The sequence below is a fragment of the Rattus norvegicus genome, chromosome 2 (genome assembly GCF_021556685.1).
Source record: "Rattus norvegicus strain SHRSP/BbbUtx chromosome 2, alternate assembly SHRSP_T2T, whole genome shotgun sequence".
NCBI lineage: Eukaryota > Metazoa > Chordata > Mammalia > Rodentia > Muridae > Rattus > Rattus norvegicus.
Window position 1 is genome coordinate 155,507,333 of NC_141535.1, and position 26,495 is coordinate 155,533,827.

At 44.9% G+C, this 26,495-nt stretch overlaps 1 protein-coding gene across 3 annotated transcripts in view; it reads left to right on the top strand.

Annotated features, from left to right (window-relative positions):
* The window catches only part of Ppm1l (protein phosphatase, Mg2+/Mn2+ dependent, 1L), a 273,903-nt gene that overhangs the window by 177,756 nt on the left and 69,652 nt on the right, over positions 1–26,495 (top strand). For 2 of the 3 annotated variants that reach the window (NM_001107681.4, XM_087622963.1), the window contains 1 exon segment: positions 18,427–18,601. In NM_001107681.4, coding sequence (NP_001101151.1) covers positions 18,427–18,601 — 175 coding nt within the window. 3 annotated transcript variants of the gene reach the window in all.

Consider the following 26,495-nt stretch of genomic DNA (forward strand, 5'->3'; position numbering starts at 1 on the left):
TTGAGTTTCATTTGTTCTAGGCATTTAGGGTAATTCAAGCATTTGGGCTAATAGCCACTTATCAGTGAGTGCATACCATGTATGTCTTTCTGTGTTTGGGTTAGCTCACTCAGGATGATATTTTCCAGTTCCAGCCATTTGCCTACGATTTTCATAAGGTCGTTGTTTTTGATAGCTGAGTAATATTCCATTGTGTAGATGTACCACATTTTCTGTATCCATTCCTCTGTTGAAGTGCATCTGGGTTCTTTCCAGCTTCTGGCTATTATAAATAAGGCTGCAATGAACATAGTGGAGCACGTGTCTTTTTTATATGTTGGGGCATCTTTTGGGTATATGCCCAAGAGAGGTATAGCTGGATCCTCAGGCAGTTCAATGTCCAATTTTCTGAGGATCCTCCAGACTGATTTCCAGAATGGTTGTACCAGTTTGCAATCCCACCAACAATGGAGGAGTGTTCCTCTTTCTCCACATCCTCGCCAGCATCTGTTGTCCCCTGAGTTTTTGATCTTAGCCATTCTCACTGGTGTGAGGTGAAATCTCAGGGTTGTTTTGATTTGCATTTCCCTTATGACTAAAGATGTTGAACATTCCTTTAGGTGTTTCTCCGCCATTCGGCATTCCTCAGCTGTGAATTCTTTGTTTAGCTCTGAGCCCCATTTTTTAATAGGGTTATTTGTTTCCCTGTGGTCTAACTTCTTGAGTTCTTTGTATATTTTGGATATAAGGCCTCTATCTGTTGTAGGATTGGTAAAGATCTTTTCCCAATCTGTTGGTTGCCGTTTTGTCCTAACCACAGTGTCCTTTGCCTTACAGAAGCTTTGCAGTTTTATGAGATCCCATTTGTCAATTCTTGATCTTAGAGCGTAAGCCATTGGTGTTTTGTTCAGGAAATTTTTTCCAGTGCCCATGTGTTCCAGATGCTTCCCTAGTTTTTCTTCTATTAGTTTGAGTGTGTCTGCTTTGATGTGGAGGTCCTTGATCCACTTGGACTTAAGCTTTGTACAGGGTGATAAGCATGGATCGATCTGCATTCTTCTACATGTTGACCTCCAGTTGAACCAGCACCATTTGCTGAAAATGCTATCTTTTTTCCATTGGATGGTTTTGGCTCCTTTGTCAAAAATCAAGTGACCATAGGTGTGTGGGTTCATTTCTGGGTCTTCAATTCTATTCCATTGGTCTATCTGTCTGTCTCTGTACCAATACCATGCAGTTTTTATCACTATTGCTCTGTAATACTGCTTGAGTTCAGGGATAGTGATTCCCCCTGAAGTCCTTTCATTGTTGAGGATAGCTTTAGCTATCCTCCAGGCTCATTCTTAACGCAATCCATTTGGAAGATTTGCTCACGAATATAGGAGTTTTTCCTGTATCTCGGCATATTTCAGATGCGTTCTAAGGCAAAGTTTTATGGTTATTGCAGTTTTTGTATTTCTTACTATTTAAGGGAGCTGGCTAATCATGAACAAGGTTTAGAAAGATTAATTTGCCCAGTAACATAGATCTTATTAAATATCGCTGCTCATTGTTTACTGTTTATGTGATCAATGGTGAACTGATTGAGATTCTGGATATTGACATCTTTAATGTTTTCGGTACACTTTTGATCCATTTGGTCTGAGTTTTGATCTACTCATCCAGAAAACATTGTTGATCGTGTACTAAATGCCTAACACTTTATAGACTGCTAAAGGACCAGGAAAGACACAGCAGCCATCTCGTTCCATGTAACGAATATTTAGATTAGAGAAAAAGCATATAAATCCCAGCTAGATTTTTATAGAAATTCCTTGTTCATGACCCATTCATGTCCCTTAGAAACAGAGTGACAAAGTTACCAGTTTTATTCAATCCATGTGGATAGATATTCTTCGAGTATGTGGAACTGAAGGAAAATTCTTAGTGTTGATAAAACATGTATATTTGTTCAAAATTCCTGTTTCTTTGCTTTTCACTTTACATGCTTTGACCCTTCTTGGCTGTTGCTGTTGGCCTTCCATTACCAAGGAGTTGCTCGGTTTCTTAAACGGAGGAAGCATGATTCTCTTCAGACAGAGTTCATTTTTATCACAAACGGTACACTGATACGGAATTCTCCTTTGCCTGATGGCTTATGTTCAATGGGGCATCATGCAGTCAAGCCACTGCTTACAGACATCCTTTGGAAAATGCCATGGGACTTCCACACACATTCAAACTTGACGCTCTTTTCAAATGAAGAACTAGAAAAGACCTTGAAGATTTATCTAGTTCTTTGGAAGAAGACATTAAAATACTGTGTTTTTAAATGTAAAACTTTGTTTTCTGCACTTGAAGGAGACATTTCAGAGTTCTCGGTTAGCTTATTAATAGCTGTTCAGTGGTCTTCTGTCTTCAATATGGGTGAACGATCTGCCCTGGAAATGAAATCCTTTGTTGAGTGTTTCACATGTCATCTTCGTAGACTGATAATGTCTGCCATGGGCTTTGTTTTCATCCTCCTATAATTTATTTTAGAGATGCCGTGATTTGTACAGACACTAGCTTTTATTTCTCTGTATTGAATGCCAAGAAACTCAGAGTCCGCTGATTTGTCTCTGACAAATAAAAGGAGTCTTAACGCACATGTCCTGTGTGCCTACAGTTTTAGTCTGTGACTTCTGAGGTTTTAACCTACACAAAGTATCTATTATGCTAGTGTAGATTTTTGCTAGAGTGCGTGAGGGCACACCAGTGAAACATGGGTGAGCATACCTGCGTGGCAGGGTGGTAGTGCAGGTTTAATAAGGTAGTCTGTCGAGCGCTGAGCGTAGAGCCTGTGACACAGCAAGTGCGCAGCACACTGGCTGGCTGGTTAGGAGTGCGGCTGGCTGGCCCAGGAGGGTAAGCAAATTTGCTTCTGGTTTTTCCAGCTCTCTTCCAAGGAGAGCTGGTAGGTGGATAGACTCTGGCCACTGTAACCGTTCCCACTGAACTTTCTCTTGGGAACTGGCTCTCTCACTGTGGGAAATACTAGGATCTGAGTCTTTCTCAAATTCTCTGTAGTAGGGAACATCCTTCGATCACTAAGACCTACATGAGAGGACAGTGAGGTGTGGAATTTGGAGAGGAGAGCCCGTTGGACCACTGTCCTGCTCAATCAAAAATGCTACTTTCTTACCCCACTCGGGGGAGTGCCCACCCATTTCGTAGCAGGGAAAGGTTCATTTTAACCTGACTCTTTTGTCATTTCAAAGGAGATGTTTAAAACTAGAATATTTCAGTTTAAAACTAGAATATTCGGGGTTGGGGATTTAGCTCAGTGGTAGAGCGCTTGCCTAGCAAGCACAAGGCCCTGGGTTCTGTCCCCAGCTCCGGAAAAAAAAAAGAAAAAAAAAAAAAAACTAGAATATTTACCAGTTTGATTTCCTTAGCCCACAGTTTCTTTTCAGACCTTTTTCTGAAAAGGGCTGTTTGTGACCCTTTTTTGAAAAGGGCTTTAACAGATGTGTTGTGATTCTATGTGTTGTGGCCTGTGGTGTGGACAGAGGAACCTGCAAAGAGGCAGCAATGAGGGGTGAAGGCAAAATGAAAACGGTTGTGAAACAGGAAGGCAAGTGTTTGCTGGGGCCTAAGTTTGTTTTAAATGCAGATTCTTTACAATAAATCCATGTTAAGGATAAGGTCAGGAACTATTTTCTCTTATGACAACACATAGAAAGTTGCTGATTTGTTTGGGAGAGAGTAGTACCTACTCCCCCACCCCCACCCCTACCCCCACCCCCTACATGTTCTTCTGGCTTCATGGCTGCTGCCTAACACTAATGGCACAGATCCATGTTGAACCTTCCTACCTGTAAAATTACCAAGTCTGTGTTCTCCTGGCTCCAGTTTTCCCACACTTTAAAAATCACACTGACATAGCTGGCTGACACCCCCTGCCCCTGTTCCCTCTTGCCCCTCAGACTCCCCCCGCTGCCTGTGACCCTCCTAAGCATATTTAGCTCTTGGCACAGCCTGGCTCTCTTGGGAAGCCTAAGGCCACTCAGGCTAGGTTCCTTGGTTGTTTCTCCTGAAAGAGCATCCTTACTTCAGTTAGCATGTGGTCCCTTGTCTCTCCGATAACCCAACAGCACTCTTGGAGTAGGCATGGCACCCCTCCCCCATTACGTATCCCCAGCACGGAACACAGTGCTCCTTGGCACATGCAGGAGGCCATCCTAGCCCTGGACTGTGCACTGACCTAGCCAGCTGTCGTTTTATGAGCTGGCAGTTTGTATCTTTTCTTTCTAAGGCTACAACCAGTTTGCCTATTGAGAGCTAAGGATGCGTCACTTGGAGTTCACATAAGCAGGTGTGTTCACTGCTGAAATTACAGCTTTTCCGTGCAATTAGGTATCCTTTTCTTCTTCTTTTTTCTAAAAATAAGATGTCCTTTTGAGTTCTATGTGTAGTTAGACATTACTGCTGGTAATGTGGTAGTTACACATTGCCTGCTTCCGGTGCAGTGCTCTGGCTGACTTGGCAGAGGTGAGGGTGCCATGCCAGGGCCCATTCGAAAGGAAATCATAGTGTGGCCCAGGTGCTTGGCTGGAGGTCATTTTGTGGCCTGCTTCACCTAGCTTTTTAAGGGTTGCTTGATTGCCCACAAGCTGCTGGGAAGGGATGTCTGCCGTCTGGCGTCTCCTCTGACAGTCCGTTTGCTTCAGAGTGGGGAGGGTTCCATCTTTCTGAGGCTCAGCAAACCGCCAACTGTAAATGACAGAAAGAAGGAGCCTGTGGCACGGAGGCCCTGCAGCAATGTCAATGCATCCAGTCAGGTTTTGTAAGAGTTAGAAATATCACCGGTTGGCAGGATGTCTCAGTGGCTAAGGCAGGCTTGGCTAAGCCCAATGACTAAGTTCAAACCCCAGGCCCCACATGGTATCAGGGAAGGAGGAGAGCTCGGAAGGTTTCTCTGGGCACCTGACAGACTTGCATGCACACACACAGTGAGTGATATGGATAATTTAATAAAATAGTAATAAAAGAACAGCCTTTACTAGCCAGCCTGAGACCTAGGATATGCACAAGGGCTGTTGTGAAGGGTCTGGCACAACCTGAGGAATCTGACAGAATTTACCATAAAGCTCCATGATATCAAATTCAACTCTAGCAGGTGGGATCCAGAGCTCTCCCTCTCAAATACATAGCCCAAGTTAAAGCAGATTTGAATCAGGTATAGAGCAAACCCCGTGACTAATTTTAAAGGAGTCACCCCCTCCCCACTCAGTTGACAGTTGAAGAACCACCCCACAAAGATGCTGATCAAGGCCAGCTACCCAGTCCTGTAAAGAAAGCCAAGATCTTTCCCATGTGACCCCTCTGTGACCTTGAGATCTGGGTTCTAAAAGTAGGCTGTGTGTGTGTTCTGGGAAGAAAGCTAGTATTCACAAAACTTTTTAACAAGGTGAAATGTTAGACAAAAATAACTTTTAAATATTTGGAAGCATCCTCAGTATGAGCTCTGGTAGGCTCTGCAAACTGGCAGTCTGCATAGCACATCCCGTGTTATTAGACCCCAGGAAAGACACACTGTGACATGGCCTTTTTAAATCTTCCTGTGTGGTGTTCTCATATTTGCGCTCGAAGAACATTAAGCCTGGTTTCACAGTACCCTTCCCTGTGCCTCTGACATGCCTACTTGGATAGTTAGGGAAACTCGCACAGGTAAACGAGGAGAGAAGAAATATGGTGAAGCAGCCAGTCATTGAACTAGAAGTTCAGACAGGAAGGTGCTGTAGTCTAGAGACAACAGAAATGGCAATTTCTATGCAGAGTTTACCGCCTAAGAGGGACCCTGCTGTCCAGGGACCACCTGAAGATCTCACAGCGGATGTGGCTGAGTACATTCCTACCCAGGCCTGAGGTGCAACAAACCCCATTTACCGAGTTTGCTCGCTTTGGTAGCTTATCCTCCAACAAGCACCCTGGCAGGCTGGCCGGGGCCAGCGGTGGTGTGGAGCTGTTCGATCTCTGTGCTTTCCTCTCCACGAAGTTCAGCCTCAGAGTAGAGGCCGTTTCTTTCTTGACCTTGATGTCCCTTTATGTCCTATTCCTGGGACTTTGCCAGGGCGCATCTCTGCTGTGCCGTCTGCCTTTCTGTATGTAAAAAGATGCTGACCACCTTGCCCACTCTGAAACCGAACATTACTTTAACTCACAACAGCTCCTTAAAATATTTGATTTAAAATAAAATCTGTTGTTGCTTCATTTGTTGATTTTTCTTGAGGGCAGCATTCATTTAGTGGGGCGGGGTGGTTGCAGAAGTCAGTTCTCTGATTCTAATATGTCCCAGGGGTGCAACTCAGGTCATCAAGCTGGACGGACAGCAAACGCCTTTATGAGCTATCTCACTGAAGCTCCGAGAAAGACTTGATTTTTGATAGAGGAGAGTTTAGCAGTTAAAAAAAGAAAAGAAAAGAAGCAATAAGGCAGAATTTCAGTCAACAGAGAAAGATAAAAAAAATAAAAAAATGGTTGGGGGTGAGGGTGGGGATTCTCTTTGAATTAGTCATGAGACACTAAATTAAATTGTTACCAGTTCACTGATTAGAAAGTTCAACCTTTTTTATTCCATTTCATATAAAAGGACCCTAAACCTAATTCTGGCCTTGAAACCCTTCTTGAAGCCACATCAGTTTAGGAACATCAGCCCAACCCATCTGGAGCTTCCCTGACACTTTGGCCACCTCTGCTTCCTGGAGGTAGCTATTGGGGTAGCAGCCAAGCAGGACCCAGTAGGAGTCCTCTGGAATTGTTCCTATATAAATAGCAGTCTCAAGCCAAGAGTATTTTATGTATGTTCTGACTAAGACCTTCAGGGGCTGCTGTAGTGTCATAGCCTTAGAATGCTATCATTTTGATTAATAACTCACGAGGATTTTATAATTCGTTTGTAACAGTCCCATTGGCTTTCTCAGTCCTCTAGGGCATTTTCAGTAAGAATTATTTGTGGAACTTCCTAGACTATATTTGAGTAATACTTATGGAAGTTACTGTTTCCCCAAGCTCCATAGCCCAAGATTCAGAAATGGAAGGGAATTTAATAAGAAATAAACCACATAATTTTTGAAATAAAAATCCCCCATTTCTCCATAAATCAATATCATTGGATTTTTTTCCCCTATGGCTCTCGAGTGTGTAAAGTGTGAAACAATTTCTTCTTTATGTCTTCTGTATGACTGCAAAAAAGATAGGAATTTGCTCATCACAAAACATTTAGCCCAACAACTTTGGCTGAGTGCTGTTTCATGGCTCATTAGATTGGTGAGTGTTGGGCTGGTCGGCTGGCTGGATTTTTGCTGCCATCTCTTTAATTTAAAGGTGTATGTGTGCTCCTAAAACAAAATTAAGGGTAAGGATCATCAAAATGATGTGATATTTACTGTTGAATCCCTAACCTTTCCCTGGAGCATGTGCGGTAATTGAGGAGCAAAGAATTCATTCTTCATAACCTTGGTAGTAGAGAAATAACCTCAACTTCTTGATCTGTAAACAGGTTTTAAAAAATAATCCCAGAGGCTTAAGTGTAGGTTTTGATCAAAATAATAAGAGGAAATAACTATGGCTAGACAGTGTTTGATACATTGGCTAATTATATCTTAGAATAATTAGAGACCAGAAACCCGGAAAGTAGGGTGGTGTGGGTTTTGTAGATAAGACCAGCCATCTGGAGCTAGGAAGACACACGCCAGTGCGTGGGACTAGAGTTACATTTACATGCCCTGGCATGTTTCATGCTACCACATGAACCTGACTCATAGTAAATGTGAGTTAGCAGACTGATAAACTTATTAAAAGTTTATTTCATGAGGAATCCCAGGACTGTCCCCAGTGGTGTGTAACTTCGTGGTCGCCGCTTTAATGCTTAGATTAAAACTTGAGCCTCCACATCAGGTATGTTCTATAACTTTCTGTCTGCCACATGCTGGTTTCCCCCTATGCCATAACCATTGACTGGTATGCTCATGCCCGCAGCATTGGCTCTCCATAGCAACCTTAAATTGCCATCGGATTGAGATTTCTTTGTTGTGCTTCTGGTGAACACCTGGGTGCCATCTCTTGAAGGTTCCTCGTTTGTTTTCTTGAGGCAGAGTTACAACTTTAGGAGTACAAGATGGTCTCTCAAGGGCTCTTTCCTTAAATAACCTCTCTAGGTTAGAAGTAGCAAAGACTAAAAATGGCAAGAAGTGACAGTGTTGGCAGGCAGAGAAGAGAAATCACTCTTGCTTTTTGTCCTTGTCCTGGTGGGCAAGGGCATCGGCTCTGACTCTCTTCTAAAGTGCCTGGAGCCAAAGAACACCTGTCAAAAGTTAACGATATGTTACCGTAAGAAAGATGGATTCCAATGTGGACCTCAGAGAATTAATGTGCGGGCTCTGTGCTGGCTGCTGCCAAATGGACACACACACTCATGCACTCCCATTCAAGGGCAGGGAAACCTTGCCTGGAATGAAATATTGCTCATTTGCAGAGAGCGTAGGAAGCCCCAAGTGTGAGAAGTCCTGGGTGGATGTGTATTATTGACATGAGCCAGCCGGGTGAAGGTGCCCGAAGCATCAGCCCCAAAGGGAAATGGCAGAGCCTCTGCCAAGAGTGGCTCAGAGGGAGACTACAGAGCTACAAGGACTATAGGACTCCTCGTCCTGAATGTATGTGTTGGTAGTGTGTGCAGTAAATGTTTATCACAGCTTTCTCTCCACCCCAGCCTCTCCCCAATTTGTGCCTGAAGACTTCTAGAGAAAGGACTCCTCCAAGATTAGCTCTCCCTGCCTCCTATAAACCCTTCCTCCATGTTTAGCAGTATGCACTAGTCCTCCTCCGTGTTCAGCTGGATGCAACCACCCCAGTTCCCTTCTCAACTGTGTACAATAATATGCTGAACTTCTGGGGTACAGAACTTTCTCAGGAGTTCAGCCCAGCTTTTCTAGGTGTCTGTTTCTTTTCTTCATTCCCTGCTGCCCTAGTCAGGTCTGCCCCTGTCAGGTCTGTCCATCCCTGGAACGGTGCCAGATGTAGCACCCCTCCCTCTTACCCCCTTGTTTTGGCACAGAATTTGAAGGGTTTATTTCCATGTCACTCTCTGCTTTGTCCTGGGCTACCTGGCCACCCTCCCTGGTTACCTTTTTCTCAAAGCCAACCCCTCTCAGCTCAATCTTTTCAGAATCGATTTCTCCTCTTATCTTCTTATGTTTTTCTTATGCCAAACTCGGTCGCTCGCTGAGAGTCTCATTGATCTGAGGGCCTGAGAGCCAGAGCTAACGTTTGCTCATGAGAACAGTGGTAAATGTACCATCACTCGTGCAAGATCAGCTCCTTTGCTTAAGACTCTGCTCTAGCTTCCTTTCCATTTCTGTGATGAAAACGCTCTGGCCAATGGCACATTAGTGGGAGAAAGGGTTCATTTCATCTTCAGGTTTATGGGCCATCATTAAAGGAAGCCAGGGCAGGGACTAGAGCAGAAGCTTGAAGCAAAAGCCTTAGGAGAAGCTGCGTGCTGCCTCACTCACAGGCTAGTACTTAACTAGCTTTTTATGTCATTTTATGTTATCTTTCTTTTTATGTATATGAGTGTTTTGTGTGCCTGGATGTCTGTGCTCTACATGTGTTCAGTGCCCACAGAAACTGGACAGGTCATGGGTTCCCCTGGGACTGGAGTTAGAGACAGTATGACCTGCCATGTAGGTGCTTAGACTCAAACCCAACCCAAGTCCTCTGGAAGAGCAGCCAGTGCTCCCAATTGCTAGAGTCTCCTCAGTCTCTTCAGCCCCCTCAGTAGCTGCCGCCCAGGGAACCGTGGCACCCATAGTCAAGGCAGTCCCTCACATACATACCAACAGCATTGTCTCACCCCACATCCGGCAAGTCTCTCAGATGACTCCAGTCTGCGTCGACACGACAGCTAAAGCTAACTAGAACAGACGTGGTATGCTAATGCTTTGGTCCAGCCTTAGATTTTATGTCCATTCACAGCACATAACAGAGGCCGCAGTGTTTGAGCTTAGGGGTCTATGAAGCCCAAGGATGACTGGGAAGGACTGTTATCGATTATCAGACTCTGAATTGTGCTTGGGGTTTTCTTCTTTTAAAATTATAGTGGTAGGTATATAGACTGACCTGATCGCTCTATGGTATGGCTAAGAGGAAGGATTTTATTGTAGATTTGAGAGAGAGAGAAGAAGGGAGGGAGAGGAAGAGAAGCGGAAAGGAGGGGAGGGAGGAAGGGAGAAAGAAAGAGAAGGGAGCAAGAGAAAAAACATACTGAAAGTAGCTGGGTTATAGCTGAGGAAAGGAAGCCAGTGGCTCTGGAGGGAGTTTCAGGTAGAGGAGGAGGCTAGAGGGGCTAGGAAGGGGCATGGACTTAGAAATGTATATATAGCAAGAACTTGAGATCCTGAGGGAGCCGGGAGCCCAGTATGAGCCTTGGTAGGCTAATAGGCACCACTGGTCGCGCTGCATTTCTTTTGCCAACTTTTAGAAAGTTCCGAGGAATGCTGGTTTTTCTCTGACTGTCAGGAATCCTCCTACATTGGGGGTTGAGTCCATTTCTGGGTATCTGGACTGCCTCTTGGAATTTGGGGAAATGGAGGTTCCTTTGGACCTGACAGATGGCAGGTATTTTCATAATTCAGATAAAAATGTCTGAAGCCTGTTTGGTTTGGTTTAAGTCTGCAACGGATGAGAACAGATGCTCCTTTGTAAATTCCAAGAGAAGAAAACACCGAGCAGTTTGAAGTCGGGTCTCACTGGAGAGCTTCTTGCTAATGGGGAGGCTATGGGCATTCTAGTCTGCACCATTTTATTCCACACCACTCACCGTTTCTTGAACGAGCATTTGCCGTCCTGGAAACTGCAGCCAGAGCCACTTAGCTGCCATGTGTTTTCCTGCAGAGCTTTGACTTTAGTCAAACCCCGCTCCTTGTGGAGGTTTTGGGATGGAGGTCGGAAGTGGTAGCGGCTGGTGTTCGCTAAGATGAGAGATGGGTGGGGAGGGTGAAGACTTTTATTAAACGCTGAACAGTTAGTGTGATGTGTAGCTTCAGCCTGCTCCGTTCTTTCAGCACAACCATCGGTACAGCTACCACTGCTAATTCCCTGCAGCATCCATCCGGGTCTGGAAAACTAAATTCACTTTCAGTGTTTCCCTTTCCCAGATGCCGCCATGCTTTGATCCCAGTGTGGGGCTGTCTTCCCTTGTAACAAAATCACCATGTAGACACTGTTATCTGTTTTAAAATGGGGTGTGTGTGTGTGTGTGTGTGTGTGTGTGTGTGTGTGTGAAATTTAGTTTCAGCAGCTCCCTACTCACTGTATAACCAAGTAGGAATTAATTTATCCTCTGTAAACCTGTTTCTTTGTCTTTAAAACCCATTATAGGTGTTGCGAGGGTGGAATAATGACATTTAAAATATTCAGGATAGTGCCGGCACAGAGAAATACTCTTACAGGATCTGGAAATTGCAGGAAAGTAAATGAACGTATTTTTAAGTCACCTGAACTCTTACTACTAAGATAACTGATGATACGCGTTACCATAACTCAACCAATTTCCCCTCACACACGGAATAAACTGTTCCGCAATCTCTGTTTTCCTGTGAACGTTTTCTCCTGTGGGCTATTCTTTCTTAACATTTTAACAACTGTGCTATATCCGAAGGGACCAGTAGTGGGCACAAGACACCCCAAGACTAAACAGAGGAGATTTATGTCCCCAGAGATATAGAGAGGAGGCAGGTGGCTTCCAGCACCCACACAGCAGCTCAGAGCCCCCTCTAACCCAGGGCATCTGGTGCCCTCCTGGCTGCACACATGTTGTGCTCTTACAGACAGCCAGGCATGTGTAGGGAGGGAGTGAAGTCCTGAGCAAATGAAGCTCCGAGTCACCCATGTCAAGGAGCAAGGCCACAACCCCAGTGAAACTGGCAAAGCCTCCTCCTCTAGGAAAGGCAAACCTTCCTCTGGTCTGAGGAGGAAGGATTTACTACTGTGTGTAAAAATTAGCAAATGCAGCTTCCTCCTGGGTGTTTGGGCCTCAGACTGCTCATCCACAGACATCTCCCGCTGAGACTCCCTAATTCCTTCCTCTTGGTGACTCTGATAAACATTTTGAGGTTCCTGGTTGTTGTAGGTGTGGCTCGTCCGTCAAAATGGGCACATTCCACCTGACTCTGTGTGTGTGTGTGTGTGTGTGTGTGTGTGTGTGTGTGTCCTTGCTGCCCCTACTCAGATTTCCATGGCCAAGCCACGCTGGGTGTGGCAGATGTGATGTGTGCTTAAACACACATGCATTTGCAGGCATGCATGTGCACACACACTCAACATGCATAAAAAGTATCTTTTTAGGGTAAATTTATGATTATCTTATTTATGATTATCTCTTATGCTTAAGTAATTCTAAAGTAACTTTAATCCTTTTTAAATTACTGAGCAAAGCATTAGTATCATCATGACTTTTTCCAAACAAGAATTGCTTTTTCCCACCGTCCCTCCTCCCCCTCCCCTTCTCCTCCAGCTCTCGCCCTTCCACCTCTAGTTTTCTCTCTTCTGCTTTCACACATGTGATGAACAACACATTCACACGCAAGGCTACACAGTCACCTTTGAATGTTACTGTTTTTTATTCCTAGAAAACAACTCCCAGGTAAAAGGTGTGAAGAACCTTCAGATTTCCATGTGTTTGTGCCGTGTCCATCCATAAGCGATCTGACTTATTCTTCAGCCAGTGTGGAGGGCTGTCCTCCCGTCCCCTGGTTTAGCATGCACCTTTCCCACCATTTCTTATTGGTCTCTCTGTGACCTCACACTCACTCCCTTCTAGATCCCTTTTCCCACCCTCCAGGAAGTGCCTCTTACCTCACAGTTTGACTTGGCGAGTCCAGCATTTCTGAGCATTCCTTCCACATTTCCTTTCCCATTTTAATACCTCTCCCAGAGGCTGCTCAGCACCTACCATGGCTCATGTACTAAATAAGCTTGTTGACTTATCTCAGGTTCCCTGACTTTTTTATTGCTGTATAAATGTTGTTCTTCCTTCCAGTCCTGCACATGCAGTTTGGGCACACATCAACACTGCAGGTTCCATTATGCAAGAGTTTGTTGTTTCTCCCAGCGATATCAAGTACAATCCTGTCTTCCTCATTGACAGCTAATGAGTTAGAACTGCCTGATTGGCAGGCCCCCTTTTAAAGATGAATTCCTTCTACCGTAAAACACACTTTACACCTCCACAATTTTAATCCGTGTCAATTATTTCTTAAGGAATACACCACTGTGATAGTGAGTGGGTTTTAGCCCAGTGAATGGGATCAGCACTCTCCGTGCTCAGTTCCCAGAGTTTAGGTCCTTAGTCCTTCTGCGCCCTTTTGGTTGCTGTTTCTCCACTCACTGGGTTCCTTTTATACCTGCTCTATCCTTTTCTTGTCTTGGTGGTACAGTGAGGAAGCAGGCCTTTCCTGAGCTGCCCTAAGGAGTCAGCTTCTTTCACTCCAGTTCTTCTAGAAGATACCGTCTGCCCAGGTCCTGTTGGAGGGAATCTGACTTTCCTTCCACTTCCTGCAGTGCGGCTTCCCCACCACCGCCCAGACTAAGTCTGACAACCTACTCAAGCCCAAACTTGTATGCCTAGGAAGACCTCCAAAGACAACCATAGCTGGGACATTCAGTCCTGGGGCACATTCTGACTCTAAATGGGTCCCCTAGCAGATCCAAGCCGAGGGCCAAAAAAGGAAATGAAACAGTAGAGAGAAAATGGTTGTGGAGAGGAAGGTGTGAAAGAAGTGTCATGAACAGCTTGATGTGAAACATTTCATCTGCTGCTTGGCTGGCATGGGATTGGATGTAAACTGTTACTCTTCAAAAAAAAGGTATTAACGATGACTGAAGACTAGGTACATTCTGGTCCCCAGTAGAAGACCAGACTCCTCTTCTGTATCTAGAACTGTGAGCAAAAGGATCATCACTATCAACGAATTCTCTCCCAAAGCTGTCCCAAAGTACCCAGTGCACGCATGCTGTCAAGGTATTAAGCTTCTGCCATACAAATTCTGAAGCAGATGCTGTTAGACCATGGCAGCGTGTAAGATCCAGTGCTAGTTTCCACCAGACTGAGTGACTAAGCTCCCTGCACATAGACAAGTAGTTGGAAAGCTGGCAGGTTCTCTGAGAAGTGCCCATGGAAGTTAGATTGGGCAGCACTAACCGTGCAGCAGAGCCTGTGAGCCTAATGTAATGACAGGAAGAACCGCACCAAACCTGTCTACTTCCCCTGGGTGTTTTTATGGGGGAAGAATGACCGAGGCATGGATCGCTTGGGAAAGTACTGTATAAATGAGAAACTATTTTATTGTCTCTAAAATGGTTATAAGTCATAAGAGTGGGCAAGTTAGGGTCTGCACTTCCAAGAACGCCTGCCACTGATTGAAGAATAGGTCAGTGGGGGCCAGAGGGATGGCTCGGGGGTTAGGAGTACTCACTGCTCTTGTAGGCTCCAGTCTCGGTGCCTACATAGTGACTCACAGTCATCCATATCTCCAGTTCCGGGGCATCCAATGCTTTCTCGTGACCGCGTCCAGCACTAAGTATGCATGGCGCATATACATACGTGCAGGCAAAATACCTAGCCACATAAAGTAAATAAATCTAGAATGAAAATTAAGAATATGTAAGTAATCCCACATTTGAATTTTTTGAGTTCAATTTTAGAATGTCAGTGAAATTTTTTAATTTAAACTATTCTTTGGATTTTCTTTTATTTCTGAGATCGTTCTGGTCTCATTTAAAACTATGCTTTGAACATAAGCTCCTGCTTGAACAGAAGGGTTAGCTGCAATGTGAATCCATTTAAAGTGTCACTGTGTATAAAGGGGGTCCTTGAAGTTTCATAACAGAATCTAATATTTGCAGAGAGTTGTCTCCTGTTTCCGTTGTGAATCTTCAGCAAGAGCTTTGTGTGCGAAACTACAGAATTGAAATGCCAAAGTGTAGCCCTGATGCCACAGACACGGAAATGCTTGAGACCTGCAGTATGATTGTAATTAGGAAAGTAAATTTCATTTTAAACACCATGAGGAGGCACAACTGGGAAGAAATAATGTGGTGTGCTTTCAGTAATGAAGAATAGATCAATATTTTAAAATGTGATAAATTATAGAGCCCTTTCCCGTGTCTCATAAATATTCCAACAAGCACATTGTTACAGACAGATGTTGCCCTGAGTAGCAGGGTAGTTAGTGCATTTAAATATAGTTATTCTGCAGTGTCAGCACGTTGCTGTCTAATGTCAGGAGAAAGTTGCTATTAAACTCTAGAATTCAATGTGTTATGCTAATGTGCTGCCGAGTCCCTTTACATTTTATGGAATAATTTTATTTGTTCTGCACTTGCTGGCTGGCAGAGAAAGTGAGCTCTACTTGGTGATATTTTGAAGCTGTAACATCATCAGCATCCGATTTCGGGAATCCAACTTGTAAATCTGGAAATCAGTGTTGGACGCTGTCGTTAGCTGCTCTCTGGGCCCAAATCACAGCTTGCCCACCACCTCCCAGTATAGCTTCTCAAAAGCCAGTTGTCATCGTCCACAGTAAGTTGTGGAAACATTTATGAAGGATGCTATGAAAGCTACAAGGAAATACAATTTAAATGACAATAGTCGTGAAAATGGAAACAATCCTGAAATACAGGCAGCAGGAAGCATCTTTTCAATTGGGGCGTATCCTTTCCTGTGTCCTCATACTCAGTATGTGCACGTGTGTATACTTTACACGTGAAGGATAGGCCGTGTCTGGTGTTTAACAGCTTTGCTTGTAACCTCATCAGCACTTCATGATTTCTTCCTTGCCCGTATAGCACCTGCTGTATGATTTCCAAAGAATATAGATCCCCTTATTCTATGAAGAAACACCCTGGCCTTCTTCTGATTCACACACACACACACACACACTGGGTTTTATTTTAAAGGACACATATTTCATTTCTGTTATCAATTAACAGAAAGTGCACGCACTATGGAACAGTTGAATTTAACTAAATGAAACTGTTAGCAACTGGGTCTGGTGGCACACACCTTTGATCCCAGTGCTTATGAGACAGAGACAGAGAGATCTCGTGAGCTTAAGGCCATCCTTGTCTACACAGCAAGTTCCAGGCCAGCCAGCGATGTCTGGAAAGATCCTGTCACAAAACAAATGAACCAGATTACCTCACATGGTTATCCTTTTAGTGATGTCCTCATCACACACAGCCTCCGTACTCTGCAGTTTTCAGAATATAATGCATCATTATTGCTTGTGATCACCATTTTTATTAGCTCTGTTGAAATGTATCTCTCCACTCTAATAGGAAAATCATTAAAAACAGTGCCCCCCACTCCCTCTCTGACTACTCAGCCTCTGATAACCTGTGTTCTAGTTCTAGGAAATCTACTTTTTTTTTAAAGATTTATTTATTTATATTATGTATGTGAGTGGGCTGGAAATCTACTTAATGTTATATATTTGAGATTGTGTTTCATATGAATCTTAGGAAAAATGTCTTTGATACTTTGGGTAGGGCTTGCATTGAACTTATAGATCACTGTAGGGCATGTTTCTGGCACTCTAGTGGCTAGACTCCAGCACGTTTACCGCTATTAGGGCTTGCACTGACCTGTGGATCACAGTGTGTAGGAATTGCATTGAACCTGTGGATCACAGTGTGTAGGGATGGCATTGACCTGTGGATCACAGTGTGTAGGGATTGCACTGAACCTGTGGATCACATTATGTAGGGATGGCATTGAACCTATGGATCACAGTGTGTAGGGATTGCATTGAACCTGTGGATCACAGTGTGTAGGGATTGCATTGAACCTATGGATCATTGTGTAGGGATTGCATTGAACCTATAGATCACTGTGTGTAGGGATTGCATTGACCTGTGGATCACAGTGTGTAGGAATTGCATTGAACCTATGGATCACAGTGGGTAATAGTAATCTTCTAGTCCATGAACATAGGGGGTTTTCATTTAAGGCATGTAGCCCATACCTTAAAATATTCGCAATGAATAGCTATATGAGACTTAAAAGATAAACTATGTAGATGGGTCTTTGCTTCATTCCGGACCCAAAGCAAATTGATCCTCACTAGCAGGTCCTTGAAATTCTTTAGTCGCTACAGATAGAATTTTTGGCGTATCTTTTTTGTTTTTGAGTCAGTTTCACATAGCCCAGACTGGCCTTGAACTCACTGTTACAGCCAGGTGTGAACCACCAAGCATACCCTCCTTTTGAACAGTATATGTTCACCCTCATTATTGGATTGTTACCTCTAGACAGTGTGTGGGTGAAGCAGGTGTTAGGCAAGGGAGACGTCAGAAGACACTCTCCAGATACAGTTTAGGAGTGACAGAAGTCCTCTGAGTCACACATATCCCTGTGCCATGTAATGTCTCCCATATAGTAAGGGTTAACTGTCATACTGATTCTCACCTGGGAGGGAGAGAGCCACCCATTCTACCAGAGGAACCCATCAGAATTTTCAGGAAGGCCTTCTTCAAAGTATGTTGTCCCTCCAGTCCCCAGTGGAGTGTGCCTAGCTGGCTGAGACTCTCTGCGTGTAATTTCAGATGTTACTAGTTGGAAATATGTCATGCCCGGGATGCAGAAGCAAACTCCAAGCAAACAGACAAAAGGAACAAATTGACATAGTAATAATAATAATGATGATAATAATAACAATAATATATAAGTTCCTTCTTTCCTTTCTTTCATTTTCTTTTTCCTTTCTTTCTTCCTTCCGTCCTTCCTTTCTTCCTTTCTTTCTTTCTTTCTTTCTTTCTTTCTTTCTTTCTTTCTTTCTTTCTTTCTTTCTTTCTTTCTTTTTTTCCTTGTGGGGTTTGAACCTAGGACCTAGAGAGCAACTGCTCACCATTGCTAGCCTATGTCCCAGAGCTTCAGTGTCAGTCCTAGCAGAAGCTTCTTTCTCCTCACTTCGCAGGACTTCTTTTGAACATTGGTGGGTGGAGACCAGCAAAGCTCAGTAGTGAGGTGTGGACTGCACGGGTGGAAGTGTCTTCTGTGGGTGGAAACTAGCAATGTACAATGGCGATGCCGACTTCAGAGGATGGCGAAGTCCTTTGCAGATGTGTGCCAGACAAATTATCATGATGCGGCCTTTCTGAACTCATTGGAACTGAAAGCCTGAGTGTTAACTCTGTGAATGCGCAATCCCACAATCCGTCATCTTCCATGCCTTTAAACTAGAAAGACTCCTTGGGTTCTGGGGTTCTAAGGATTTGAAGATCCGTCTTACAGCATGCATTGGAATCTAAAAGTCACAATGACAGGTGCAGGTGTGCCTGAAGGTTGACGCTTCAGTGCTCTGAGACCACTCTATAGCCTCTGGGGTAAAGGAGAAGCCTACAATGCGGTTCTCTGTCTCTCCACAGACTGCAGCGGAGTATGTAAAGTCTCGACTCCCAGAGGCTCTTAAGCAGCACCTTCAGGATTATGAGAAGGACAAAGAAAACAGTGTCCTGACCTACCAGACCATCCTCGAGCAGCAGATCTTGTCAATCGACCGAGAAATGCTGGAAAAGTTGACAGTGTCCTACGACGAAGCAGGTATGTTACTAATTCACGTGAGTCCAGCCCTGCAGAACCCCCAGACCTGGGTTAAATCTGGGACTTTTCTGAAGTAGGTGATTGAGGAAAAACCGGACTCTATGCTCTATCAGTGGTTGGCCAGTTTCTTCTCTGCAATCTTAGTGTCAGAACTGTTCTGGGTGATGACCCTTCCGTACCGAGTCCCTGTAAGCTTCTGCTCACTTCAAGTGGAGTGTTTCTGGCTGTTTGTCAGCTGCCCTGCTATCCATCTGACCTTTGAAGGCACTTCGATTTTGAATACTAGATGAAAATCTTTATTTACCTCTAGTAATCTCACAGCTAAATCTGATTTGGATAATTTTTTAATGTTGTATTTTCGCAAGTGATACTTGCTTAACTCCTTGAGGTTTTTGCTGGATTGGGCTTTCATTTCTTCAACAACTCAAGTGGCATCTGTTCTCTAACACCACCACAGACATTTGGTTGACTCCGTAGCCTTTATTCAGTCCAACAATCCTTCTCCGTGAAGCCATGCAGACTTCCTTCTTATGTCGTTATTATCTGTTATAGAGCCCACAAGCTAAAACCAGTTTTATTGAAACTGAGTGCAGTGTTATTTAGACTCATCAAAACCTTTAGTAAGATAGAATTTAAGGCTGGGGTGTGGCTGAGTTGCCTAGCGTCCTGGTTTGTTTTCTATTGGTGTGATAAAATGCTGGTCAGAAACAGCTGCAGAAGGAAAGGGTTTATTTCATCTTGCATTCCCAGGTATCAGTCCATCACTGAGGGTTGTCTAGGCGGGATCTCAGGGCAAGAACTGAGCAGAGATATGGAAGGATGCTGCTTACTGCCTTGTACCCCATGGTTCCCCCCAGCCTGCTGTGGGTTTGATCCCCAGCACCCCATAAAACTCAGAGCCTTGCCCATCAGACTGGCCTGTGGCGTGTTCAGACATGTGCATGTTCTTGGCCTTGAACTTTAGGGACAAATCCTTCAGTGCAGAATTAGTCAGTAAAACAGTAGAGGTAAAGATAGGCTTGAGGGTTCAAGGGTCCAAGTTCCCCGGCTTAGTGCTTGTTTTCATTTCATATAATTGAGCTAATATCCCACTGGGTTGTTCTAACAATAAAGTATGTGATATTTGGTCATGGGGTCCTCAGAAAGCCTATGGCCGATTAATGCCACAAATGCCTAAGGGTAGATGTGTATCTTTCCAACTCGACAGACGATGTCGGGAGTTCCTAGGGCAGTTTTAGGAAGTGGATAGGCAGGATGTGCTTGAGAGACAGAAAAACTTTCAGACTCTTTAGAAACCTTGAGAAACTAAGCAACATCTATGTCATTCACAGCATGAGCTCAGCTTGGCTCTGGTCATTGCTGTCTGAGCAGGGTGGCAGGTCTGGTGGGGACTGGATACACGTGGATGAATAAATGACACTGTGTTGTAAAACCAGAAGGTCACTACCTCCTTCTCTAGAGTTCATGCACTACTGAGTTTAACCAAAGTAAGACAGGAGAAATAGGAAAAGATAATGCTGTACAGTAGAAAGCTATTACATAGTAGTATGAACCATCCAGAATAAAGTTAACAGCATCCAAGACTGTGAGATCACCACCCCACACCAATGTCCTCAGCACCCCACACCGAGGTCCTCAGCACCCCACACCGACACTCTCAGCACCCCACACCGACACTCTCAGCACCCCACACCGAGGTCCTCAGCACCCCACACCGACACCCTCAGCACCCCACACCGACACCCTCAGTACCCCACACCGACACCCTCAGCACCCCACACCGACACCCTCAGCACCCCACACCGACACCCTCAGCACCCCACACCGAGGTCCTCAGCACCCCACACCGACACCCTCAGCACCCCACACCGACACCATCAGCACCCCACACCGACACCCTCAGCACCCCACACCGAGGTCCTCAGCACCCCACACCGACACCCTCAGCACCCCACACCGACACCCTCAGTACCCCACACCGACACCCTCAGCACCCCACACCGACACCCTCAGTACCCCACACTGACACCCTCAGCAGCCCACACTGACACCCTCAGCACCCCACACCGACACCCTCAGCACCCCACACCGACACCGTCAGCACCCCACACCGAGGTCCTCAGCACCCCACACCGACACCCTCAGCACCCCACACCGACACCCTCAGCACCCCACACCGACACCCTCAGCACCCCACACCGACACCCTCAGCACCCCACACCGACACCCTCAGCACCCCACACCATCATCCTCTTTGGCTTCCATGCTTGGCCTCTCCCCACGCTGTCTGAGCCTTTTGTTTTATTTTTATTTTGCATTCCACTATCCTGGTATTAGGACGGAACGGATTGTTACTTAGGAATGCCCTGGTCTCTGGAGAGGTTAATTAGTTCCCATTGTGCCGATCCACTGCAGAGCCAGCCCGAGTGACTTAGTAGCAGTTATCACCATCTGTGGCTTCCAAACGTCTAAAACATAATTAATGGGGGAAATCCTTCAACACTGTCTACTGCATTGGCTCAGAGCCTTTCCTTCTTCCCCTTCTTCCTTTAAAAAAAAAAAAAAGGCAAAAACAAAAACCTGCTTTTCCTCTCATCTCCTTTAAATACAGAAAAATCAAAACATTGTTTGCTTAGTCTATATATCCAATATCCAGCAACTTAAAATTCAGCAAAGAAATAGGAAATAAGCAAGAACTCTGTGTGCAAATCCTTACTCTACAAGTGGAGACAGGAGGACCAGGAGCTGAAGGTTCAGCAGCCTGAGGTATGAGGTACCTTGTTTCATAAACGGGATAAAAAGAAGCGGCATCCATACCACATCGCCGAACTTAGAGACATGACAAATACAGAACAGTGTTCCAGTCTCGCCCGTCTTTGTTAATGTAGCTCTAAAGTCATCTCTTATCATATTGGACAATGGCGAGTCCAAGATGCAGGTATGGGTAGATTCAGGGTCGGGAACCATTCCACTGTAAAATAGCTCTCTGTTGTCTGTACACCAGAAGAGATGGGCAAATCTCTCTGAAGCCCCTCTTATAAGGACACTAGTCCCACTCAAGAAGGCCCTGCCCTCCTGGCCTGCTCACCTTACAAGTGGTTCACGGTGGGACAGGCTTTTGCTAAATTATTCAGACTCCATGGCTGTCACAGGAGAGCAGCCCTTTCCCAGCAAGCAAGCTTAGGCCTCACTAAGCTGAGGCTTCTGCTGTGGCTGTCATTAGCCATGGCTGTGCGTCTGTCGTGACAGCAAAGGCTCATACTGGAGTGAAGTTGCTCACTTCCTGATACCTACAAAGCAAAGGGAGACAAGAAGCGTCCTCAGGCAAGACATAGCCCCAAGGATTGGCCCTCTCCCAGTTTCCCTGGCCTTTAAACAAAGCCATGAATCCACTGATGGATCAATACATTGATCGGGTCAGAGCCATCACGGCCCAGTTCTAGTCATCAGATACATCAGCTGAGGTCCAAGCCTTCCACACAAAAGACTTCATATCCAGGTCATCACCAGATACAACCGAGGGATGGAGATAAGGAAAACAACAACATATAGAGTGTAGCACTGGCTTAGGGTTATTTGTTAAAAAGGTGACTTTAGAATCAAAGATACAGATTCTAACTGTGCTGCCAACCAGAGATGTGGCTTCAGGTAACGAAACATCCATAAAGCCCCCTTGCCTATAGGTTGATGGCATGAATATAGTCTCGTGGGTCCCTTCTAGGTGTGAAGGGATTCTTCTGGTCTCCTGAGACTAGAAAGTTTGGGTAGCTGTAAGTTCTGAGACTGCATGTGATGCAAGCTTTCTGTTTGCTCTGTTGCCTTTCTCTCTCCCTGCCACTGTCCTTTGTACTGAATAACCGAGTGAAAGGGGACAGTCCCTCAGTCTCTTCAGTATTTGCCCATGAATATGCAAGTGTTTGGCGATGGACAGGGAGTGACACCGACTGCATGTAGTAGTTTTGGCAGTCCATGGCCACAGCCCTACCGACTGGGGGTGTTGGACGGGTGAAGACAGGAGAACCAGAAGGCCAGCCTGGACTACTAGAGACTGCCTGGAAAACACAAATCAAATAGAGCAAGCTACTAGGTTTTTGGAAGGAAATGTTCTGAGCTCCATTCTGTTGTTCGTGGGCTCTCGCTAAGGTGGTTTAGACTTTCATTAGCATTTGTCACTGCTAAGCGAAACCCAGAATAGGAAGTAGGTATGGTTTACATGTAAGCTAATGCTGCGTTTATTTAAGTCAGAGCACATGTTCGCACATATTAACATATCCGAGTTAGCATAGAGAGATCTCCAGGGAGGCAATGACGTAGTCTGTGAAAACAACTGACTCAGCATCTCAGACGATCCGAGAAAGCGCATTGGCCTGCAGCTAATTACCACAGCAGTCAGGACAGAGCCTTTCTGCATATTGTTTACTTCTACGATTTATTATTTACATTAATTTATTGTGATTTATGTTTGTTTATTGTGATTTATTGTTTATGTACCTGTAAGTGACCTTACATTGTTTTTAACTGTCCCGTGTGCTTGCACGTGAGTAAATGACCGACATTGTTCTTTGCTAAAGACACATTTGTATGGCTTATTATGCTTTGTGTGGGAGGGGTTGTGAGGAGAGCAGGCCCATCTTTACTTGAGGGTAACTGAGACTGTGGCAGACTCAAGAGCCAAAGTCTGGAAACAGGAGCAGAGATGCATTCCTATCCTTCATGCCTGCAGGATGCCGTCTTGCCCCACGTTACCTTGAGACAGTTTGCTGGACTGCTGTTTAGATCTCAGGCCAGCAAGGGTCTTTATTTCTCTTCTTGTAGTTCACTAGCACTGCAGCTTCACCAGGGATCAGCCACCGGGAGCTAAGAGAATCACGAGGGGCAGGCGAGGAAAGGCAAGTGTTGAGTAGGCTACGTATTGTGTTAACCCAAGCCCTCCAGAACACCTGAGACCCGCAGATCCATTTACTGCTACCATCCAGTCACTCAGCTTCCTTCCAGGAGGTGACAGCGAAGCAACAATGTTTCAGTGATTTGGGATGGAGCTCCGGAAATGCCTGAGCTGACCTGAAGTGAAACTACAGAGAAGTTGCACCAAAAACACTGGTGTGATTTTTTTTTTTTTTTTTTTTAGAGAAATAGCTTTTAAAGGGGGAAGAGAAATGTGCTGTTAGCAATTTAGAAAGTGGCTGAAGGGTCTCCCCTGTTGAGATGACTTCACTCCCTTTGAAATGGATGGTATCTGAGAGCTCCATCCCGGTTTTAATTGAGCCATTACTGTCAGAATTATCAGTGGCCTCAAAAGGAAAGCCATTTACTGTCAAGGGGAGGAACTGACTGCACATCCAGAAACCCAGACTCAGGAGAGTGGGGATTATTTAGGGCCTTCCAGGTTTTCTCTCAGAGCATTTTAGAAAGTGCAGTTGCATCCATCCCTTCACGGGAAGTTTTTCACTCTGACAGAGTGACTATCTCCCTGTGTTTCTCAAACAGCTCCCAAGGGAGGAGGAAACAGTAAGGCTTCCTTACTTTTACCTCCCATCAATCTGTGCCTGAGTTTAAAAGCTTTCTTCTCCTCAGCTTGCTGACAGGGTTTGGGGGACCTGGAAGAGAAAAACAGGAACCAAAAAGGGATGTTCCGTCCTGACTGTGCAATGTGTTACCAGCTTCTGATTTTCTGTTAGTGACTTAAAATCTGATTTATTTTCCTATTTATAATTCATTTTGGTACATTGTTGTTTGGTTTGGTTTGGGTTTTTTTTTTTTTTGTTGTTCGTTTGTTTGTTTTGTTTTGTTTTGTGTGACAGGATTTATCTGAATAGCCCTGACTATCCCAAAACTCAGAGATCCTCCTGCTTCTGACTCCCTAGCACTGAGATTAAAGGGATGCACCACCACTGCCCAGCTGAAACCTTAAATTAGGGAAAAATAAAAGAAAATAGGAAAATGTTTTAATATTACCACTTAATATCATTAGTGCATTTCCTTCTAGTCGTTTTTCTCTGCTGAGTTTTAGTTACTTATGCCCAATTTTATATCGTTTCGCAAAACTGAACTTATTTCCTCATGAGCTTATAAACTACTTTAATAGTTGGTATTGTGCTGGGTAACTGTCATGTCGCCGAGCCTGTGGCCTCTTAATGTTTTTTATTCATACTGTGATTCTCATCACCATATAGAACCCCAGAATGTGGCTGTCTCTTATCTGTGAAGGAAATATGATTGGTAGAATTTTAAGTGGTACATACAGATTCTAGTGTAACCAGGTATTAGCCATGTGTAAGAAATGGAGAAAATAGATAGCCAGAATTCACTTATAAACCAAGAACTGTGTGGCCAAGAATTCTTCCCCTATCCCCACTGTTGGTGTTTAAATCTCGGCCCGCGCTCAGACAAAGCACACCAAGCCAACATAGTTCCACGTGGAAAGGTTTAATGAGAGAAGAAGAGTAGAAGGGGGAGGAACAAAGGCTGGCCATGAGTGTGTGGAGGGAATAGGGGCGATGGGAAGAGAAGGGACCGACCGGGAAGAGCAGGGAGGAGAAGAGCAAAGAGAGAGCAAGAGGGAGAGGAGGAAGAGGAAGAGGAGGGGGCAAGTAACCCCTTTTACAGTGTCAGGCACAGCCGGCTGTTGCCAGGCAACTGCGGGGCGGAGCATAACTGGCTATTGCCTGGTAGCTGTGGGGGTGGAGCTTGGACAGAATACCAACACCCACCCCTCTGCCCAAGTACAGAGGACAAAACCTAGGGTTTCCAGCTTGAAAGGCAAGCACTTTACCAATTGAGTTATGTATCTGGCTCCTAGTTCCAGTTTTTAAGCAAAACCAATTTGTATTTAATTTATTTTTCATTTTCCCTTTTATATCAAGGATTTTGAACAGCTAGGTCAGTTTCCTCCCTTTGGTAGTGGAGAACCATAGCTAAGCCTTCCTACCTACAAAGCAGGAAACTCACAGCTTGAAAGTCCCTACGCATCCGACTCGGCAGTGGGACACTAGTGTGTGCTTGGCTCCTCCACTGTGAGCAGCAGCCTCGCTTTCGTAAGACTCTCCGGCCCTAACAGGAGGTGACTCTGTCTTCCCGCTTCACCCTGACCGCGCGAGCACCTGTCAGTCAGGCTTGAGGTACCACTAGGAATATCCAGAGGGCCATGTGGCCCTTCACTCAGCATATAGAGTATTTGCCCGAGTGTGTGTGTGGTGTGTGTGTGTGTGTGTGTGTGTGTGTGTGTGTGTGTGCACGCATGTGCGTATACATGTGTGTGCGCATGCGTGTGTGTGAGTATATGTATGTGTATATGTATATGAGTGTGTGTGTGTATATGTATGTATGAGTATATACATGTATGAGTGTGTGAGTGTATGTATGTGTATGAGTGTGCATATGTGTGTGCATATGTGTGTATGTGAATGTGCATGCGTGTGAGTTTGTGTTTGAGTGTGCGTGAGCACACACATGTACGCTTTTCTATATGTGTGGCGTGGTAGGAAGCCCCAGAGGAACATCTAGCAGAAACAGATGAAAAGTGCAGTAGAACTCTAGAGACCAGTAGATGGGCCCAGGAAGAAGAAATTAGGTTTGGGGCTGATGGTTTGATTAAATAAATCAGAAAATCATGATAACTCATAAGTCTTTTGAATGGTCAGCCTGAACCTTGGTGTCAGCTGCACCTTACAGGCCAGCTTTGAGCCATGTTTCCTTCCTCTTCGATTCAGCCATTGCTAGCTGTTTCCTCGCACATGCGCTCAGCCCCCCCACCCCCGGCGGTGCGGCCACCTCCCACACTCTAAGTGCTGCTCTCCATCTAATTTTAATGAGCTTGATTAGACTGCATTAATATGTGAGCAGCATTGCCTATTCACTTATGAAATTCCCAAAGTAGGAAAAAACGTAATTTCAG